The following is a 7,517-nucleotide window of genomic DNA, read 5'->3' as shown; positions in this document are numbered from 1 at the left end:
GAAAGCTAACATATTCTAATTTATTACTATTTAAATGTACAGTTATTTTAAACATCTTTTGTAAAGTATCTAAAAGTTCAATAATAGTACTTTCTGATTTTGGCATTACTAGTCCATCATCAACAAAATATATTGCTAAATAAATTTCAGCATTTGCAAAATTACCAACAAAAACACACTGATCACTTTTTAATTGTTTAAAGTCAAATTTAGTGAGAAACGAAACAAACTTACGGTTCCAACACTTGGGCTGCTTCAGTCCGTATAGGCTCTTATTTAGTTTGCAAGTTAGTTGCTTAGTTGCTTAAACTAAGTTCGCTGCCTTCTTACTGTCAAAACTAGTTGGCTGCTTCATGTACATACGCTCAGTGAGATCACCATACAAAAACGCAGTCTGTACGTGGAAATTAGCGACTTTAATATTTTTGTGCTTCCGAATGAATCGTACCGCACAACCGGCGCGAAGGTATCCTCATAGTCTATTCTGTGTTCTTGCATAAAGCCGCGTGCAACAAGACGTACTTCATAGCGAACAGGATTACCATCTAGGTAAGTCTTAATACGATAAACCCATTTATTGTCTATCACTTCGGCACCATCAGGTAGTTTCACTAAGACCTACGTGTTATTTGATTTCAGAGCATCCATCTCTTCTTCCATTGCTCGCTGCCATTTGTTAGAATCATCACAATTTATTGCGTTTTCATAAGATTTAGGTTCATGTATCTCACAATAATTGGCTACACCATAAAAATCTGGTTTAGATAGTGTATCCCTATTGCGTAGTTGTCTTTCACTAACATGGTCACCGCCAGAATCGTGATGCAGGTTGAATTTAAAATCCTCATTATCATGGTCCACATCTTGAATGCTACTACTCTGTGGTGATTCTGAACTTTCTTGGGTGTGAGTTCCATGTTCAATATTATGTTCTTGGTCTTCACTATCTTCAAGGATACCAAATTTTAATGAAATATTTTCTTTATTATTTTCTACTGTGTTAAAAACTGCTACTGTGTGTAAATTAACTTGTTATTTGCAATTCTGACAAACACAGGTTCACTGAAAGGTTCTAGTTTTGAAAACCATCCTTTTTCGCCACTCATGCGTAAGCTTGCTCCAGAATCACATATTCATTCATTTCTGTTGTCATTGGAGTCTGAGAAATACATTGCGGTATCGCAAATATGTATATGCTGAACTTGAATTATTTTTTAATAGCTTGTTTTTGGCATTCTGTATCCTTTTTCTGCACTCACGAACCCAATGCCCTTTGCGCTTACAATAATTACAGGTGGTATTCTTCTTGAAATTCTGTGTATTATTTGTTTTCTATTTCGTGTTGGCTCCCATATTACTTTGTAAAGCCTCTACCTGTAAAGCAAGGCAATATATTTCTGACTCATCATTATTCATTCAAGTCTCTTCCTTCAATAATCTTGCTGCTAAATTTGTAAAAGTTTGCTCAATACTCAATACTGAATCCCAGGCAGTGCGAAAAGCATTAAATCTTTGTGATAAACTATTGATTACCTTAGATCAAATTGCACTTTGTTGATAGTTTCATTCACGTTTTTCAGCTGCCTAACTAGTAGCTCTAGTGTAGAAATCTGCTCCGCAACTTTTCCATTTTCGGGCATTTTATACTCATAAAATTTTTGCCAAAGTAATTCTTTAGAAATTTCTGTCTTTTGCTCATGTATTGTGATCAATCTTGACCACATTTCAGAGGCATTTTCACAATTTATCAAATGTTGTATTTGATCTTGATAAATTGTCGATAACAAAATAACCTGGGCCTTTGAATTTCTTCTATCCCATTCTTTCCATTCCTTAGTAGTTTGATCTGAAGGCTCTGTATCCATTCCATTTACGATTGAAAGTAAATTCTCCGCTTTAAACCGAATGGTGACGCTAAATTTCCAGAGTTGAAAATTAGATCCATCAAACTTTGTAATATTTCCAGAATCAAACTTGATACTCGATGCCATCATTAGAGTTTATTTTAATACGACTCGAACGTACCGACAAAATAAACAACTATGTCCACGACACGACTTGAACGTGTAAAACTATATCGCAACCGAACAGGCTGCCCTTACAAACTTGAAAGTCCCGTGTCTGGGCTCAACCTGTTAAATAAAACAACCCTACGATCGATTCACTATCTTGTATTAATAATAGGCGTGAAAATATTACAGAATGTGGAATCGAAATAATGACAAATTATAACTATTTGACAACTACTACAACAAAGCTTACATATGTCAATGCTTCTAATCTACCTTGATGTAAAGGTAAAATCAGAGGTAAAATCTGGAATATTGTATCTTTAACAAAATCAATGCGCTTTTTATTTCGGATTCTATTAGTTCTGTGGCATGTTCTGAAATATAACCGGTTATATCATTTTGAATAGACTTGAACAAGCCCGAGAAATGCTTCTAATTTGCTGTAAATGTTTTTTGAATCACCATAATATAAAAGTTTTAAATACTACGTATAATGAATCATATGAAATATCGGGACGAAAAATCCCTTTAACTTCTAAGCTGTTCTAAGCCTACGGAGCTCCCGCGACTTCATGCAAAGTGCAAAGGCGACTGGAGATTTCGCCTAACTCAGACTTAGCCCACGGCCACACAGGAAGCGTTTTTTGCGTTTTTAGCGTGAAGCGTCTTTAGCGAAGCGACTAAAACAAAATAACAGGATTATATAGAAGTGGCCACACCAAAAGCGTGTAGCGTTCGGCGTGTCTCGCAAAAAACGCAAATGAAAACAAATCAGTTTGTTTTCTGTAGCGTCTTTAGCGTTTCCTAAGATGAGACCTCGTCATAGATGGACGTTATAATCGTAACGTCGAATATAAACCGTATGATCGAATAACCGTATGATCGAATAAAAACGGCGTCAACGATGGTTATGAAATGAAGATCGCTGTCATTTTATATCTAAAATTATATGGGAAATGTCATCGATCGTCATTTCCAAGCCAACTGGACGCCGTTTTTTTCGATCATACGGTATTTAATAATACAATAAAAATAAATAGTATGCATTTTTTTTCATTTTAGGGTTTTCTAAAAATATTTTTATAAAGAACATCTACTGTTTAGGAAGGTTCTATTAAATTCAAAAATTGAAGGAAATATTTGAAAAAGTGTAGTTTGAAATGTCGAAAAAGTAATAAATTAAAGGAATATTTTCTTTGCGTAAAAAATAGTTTTTTTATACGAAAAAAGTTTATGACGCGTTATAGACGCGTAAAAAATAGTTTTTTACGTGTAAGAAATAGTTTTTTACACGTAAAAAATATTTCTTTTTGCGTAACAAAAGGTTTGCTACCAGAAACACTAAGTTTTTGACGCGTAAAAAAATAGTTTTTTACGTGTGACAAATAGATTTTTACACGTAACAAATAGTTTTATACGCGTAAAAAATAGTTTTCTACCAGTAATAAATAGATTTATACGCGTAAAATATAGTTTTTTACGTGCAACAGTTTTTTTTGTGTAAAATAATAAAAATTGTTTTTTATGTGTAAAAAATGTTTTTTTACACGTAATAATTTGATTCACCTTTACAAAATTTGTATTAAAATATAAATATTTTTGATAAAGACGTGGACTGCTCACTAATACACGTCGCGTCACTACGTATTTCTAAGCCGTTAACACGTTTCGTTACAACGAGCTCGTGTGTCAGGGCCGTCTCACTAGCTCGTATGTCATGGCTTTGAATTTTTACTCCCAGCCCGCGTAAAGAAGTTTTACTCCAAAATGTTTCATAAATCATACCCTAAAATTGCATTAGATAGCAACTAGAAATATTTACTACTCTATTATATAATTATTTATTATATTATAATTATAACAAGTATTAACCACAACACTACAACATAAAAAAACTATACACATATAAACTAAAATTCGTAAAATAAATGGCAAATAATAATTTAACCACACAAAACAACAAAAATAATCAAACCACACCACTGGCACTAGCAGTAGATTGTGTTTGTTTCCGAATATATGCCGCGGCCCGTCCACAATTCAATCCCAGCATCTTTTATAATATAATAATAAAATAATAATAATATAATAAAGACTTTATTGCGAAATTAAAAAAAAATCACAAAAGGCGAAGTTGAAGCTTAGCTTCCTAACTTAACCCTAATTAGTAGACATAATTAATATATATTATATAAAAATATTATAATAAATCAATAATAATTATAATAGAATACTAAAGGGTAGAATAACATAGTTAGAATATACCGAAAATCAATTAATTAAATATTTATACATGAAACACGAAATAATTGATAAGTATTTATATATGATAGATACACAAAGAGAATAATTCTATGAGTAAAAAAAAGGCAACCAATAATTAATCCCGTATTATAGATAATTATACAGAAAGTAATTAACAAGTAAGTACATAAATAAATAAATCAAAACAAACTAAAATGGAGGCATGACGGGAGATTATAAGATCTGAACATTTAAATTGAAGAATTAAATATTAACTGTCGTATAGAACTTTTAAATTTCAAATAAGAGTTAATTTTAAGATTTACAGAAATTCTATTATAAAGAATACATGCCTGATAACTGAAAGATCTCTCATACAGAGTTGTGCGATGTATAGGGGGAGCGATATTAAACTTGTGACGCAAGTCCAGTGAATGTTCATCATACCTAAATTTAATTTTATCAAACAAATAACATGGACTTTTATTATTGATTATCTTATAAATTAGTAAGTATGAATGAAATTTTCTTCTCCCAGCCATGTTGAGCCAACCAATTTCCGCCATTTTATTTGTGATACCTGTATCATATTTTTTTATACTGCCTATCAAACGGATACAACAGTTCTGTAGTCGTTGAATGCGTTTAGCATCATGATCTAAAATACACGGTCCATATAGTGAGTCACAATAGGTAAATTGTGAAAGAACTAAGGTGTCACATAATTTCTTTTTGAGATTAGGATTTAAGATGTAACGTTGATTGTAGATCAGTTTTAAATTTATGAAGGCCTTTTTTATACATTTGTTAATATGTTCAGTAAACCTTAAGTGAGTATCCATAATCACACCAAGGTTCCTTGCAGATTTACAGCTATTCAACCTCTTTCCGTCCAAAGACACAGAAAACAATTTTTCATATTGGTCTCTAGCCTGTATTCTACCAAATAAAAGACCGTAACATTTATTGGGATTAATGTCTAAACAATGATTAGATGATGTCTTTAGAAGTATACTAAGTTCACTAGAGAGGATGGCATTGGCTTCCAATATTTTTCCTGGTTGGAAAGACATATACACTTGCGTGTCGTCTGCATATAAGCGAAGCGACGTTGAATCTCTCAAACCCGAATCGAGCTGTGATGTGTAGAGGATAAAGAATAATGGACCCAGAATTGATCCTTGTGGGACACCACAATTAATATGTCGAACACTAGACAGCGTGCCATTTAATCTTACAGATTGTGTCCTATCTGAGAGATAACTCTCGACAAGTTTCAATGCGCGACACTCAAGCCCAAGAAACTTTAATATTGCTAATAAGAGTTGATGATTCAACTTATCAAAAGCCCTCGAGTAATCCAAGAGAACCAAACCAGTGAGGTCACCCCGATCAGCAGCCTCCAGAATATCATCCGTTACCTTGAGTAATGCTGTTGTACAACTGTGGTTTTTCCGAAATCCCGACTGAATCGGAGGCAAGAGACTATGTTTATTATGTATTCTCTCAGCTGGATTCAAGAACCCTCTCAAATATCTTAGAGAGGGTTGGAAGGATACTTATTGGTCTAAGATCACTCATACTGGTGATACTGGATACTTTAGGCACAGGAAGTAGAAATGAATACTTCCAACCCAAAGGGAATGTGGAAGTTTCAATGCATGAATTGATAATATGCGCAATGTACGGAAGAATAACTGGATAACAATAAAGGAGCATGGTCAATCCAATACCATCGGTACCCACTGCTTCGGATTCGATCGATAAAAAAGCTGAGCGTACCTCGTCAACCGTAGCGATCCTGAACTCAAATGACGCATTTGTTTTCTTCCTGTTATGTAAGTAGAAATTCAAAGTATGAGGATCGGGAGTGGTAGGCCTAACGGAACTGATAAAGAATTCGCCAAGATCCTCAGCACTACCCACAGAATCAGGAATGTGTTTGGAATCATTGGAATAAACACCCAAGTTTCTCAGAAGCTTCCAATGATCTTTTGCACTGCGGTTACGTAAATTATACTCAAGAAAAGCCTTTTTTTCTCTTTGAATAGTAGCACTTGTAAAATTTCGAAGCTGCCTATAATACTCCCAATTCTGAAGTGTCTTTCTCTTTTTATATTTGCTTAATGCTCTGTTTCGAGTCTCCATCAAATATCTTATATTTTGTGTGATCCAAGGTGCCTTTTTTTTCGTTATGCGAGCTGTCCTGACTGGTGCATAAGAGTCAAATAAACTCACTATAAGGGCACTGAACACACTCACCTTAATATTAATGTCCTGAATATACAAAATATCCTGAAAAGGAGCGTTTAAAAGTTCTCTAAAAAAGTCTTCGCGATTAAAGTTCTTAAAGTCACGGTATGAGACAACATAGGGCTTAGGTTTAGATATAAATACCTTCAGTTCACATTTAATAAGAAAATGGTCGGAAACATCGAGGCTGGGATCAACATAACTGTTTAAAACACGACTAGAATCAGAGCACACTATCAAATCTAAAAGCGTAGCCCCGGTATTGCCAAGTCTAGTAGGCTCGTTGATAGTCTGAGTCAAATTGAAGGATTGAAGAAGTGACATAAACCGCTGTGTATATATTGATTCAATTTTTAAAATATCTACATTAAAGTCACCAAGGCACAATAGATTATTACATATTAATAAGTTATTAGAAACATTGTGCTCGAATTCTTCCAAAAAGTGGTCAAAATTAAGAAACCCTGGTGGTCTGTAAACTATGCCAAAAGTATTATTGAGATTATTTATTTTGCAATTAATCCACAATTGTTCCGAATAAACAGTTATCATATCACCAATAATAGCAAAATTAATAGAGTTACGTACATAAAATAAAATACCACCCCCTCTACCTTCCTCTCTGTCCCGCCTTATTACTCTAAATCCATCAATGTCTATTATATTATCAGGTACAAGTTTTGTAAGCCAAGTTTCTGACATGGCTATAATATCAAACATACTCGAAATAATGTAATTTCTTATAACATGTATTTTAGGTAGAATTGATCTAACGTTAATGTGGGCAATTTTTAAATGATTACAAATTTTCACCATAATCAATTCTTTGCTTTAATACTGATAAATAATTTAAATATATGGAACAATCTTTACTTTTAGCGGAGTGATCCACAGGTACAGTCTTTCTGAGTTTTTTATTATGATTTACACAATTAATACAAACATCATTAATAGATTTACATGCATTAAACTTATGACCCTCGGTACACTTAGAACATGTTAATGTTC

At 33.4% G+C, this 7,517-nt stretch overlaps 1 protein-coding gene across 1 annotated transcript; it reads right to left on the bottom strand.

Annotated features, from left to right (window-relative positions):
• Window positions 1-5,762: 5,762 nt before the first annotated feature.
• On the bottom strand, window positions 5,763-6,833 carry LOC115887594. The gene has a single exon (XM_030907064.1). The coding sequence runs from the start codon at window positions 6,831-6,833 to the stop codon at window positions 5,763-5,765; it is 1,071 nt and encodes a 356-aa protein (XP_030762924.1).
• Between the last annotated feature and the right edge of the window lie 684 nt (window positions 6,834-7,517).

The sequence above is a fragment of the Sitophilus oryzae genome, unplaced genomic scaffold (genome assembly GCF_002938485.1).
Source record: "Sitophilus oryzae breed Bouriz unplaced genomic scaffold, Soryzae_2.0 scaffold_578_pilon_pilon, whole genome shotgun sequence".
Taxonomy (NCBI): Eukaryota; Metazoa; Arthropoda; class Insecta; order Coleoptera; family Curculionidae; genus Sitophilus; species Sitophilus oryzae.
This window is presented reverse-complemented; position numbering and strand designations above follow the sequence as displayed.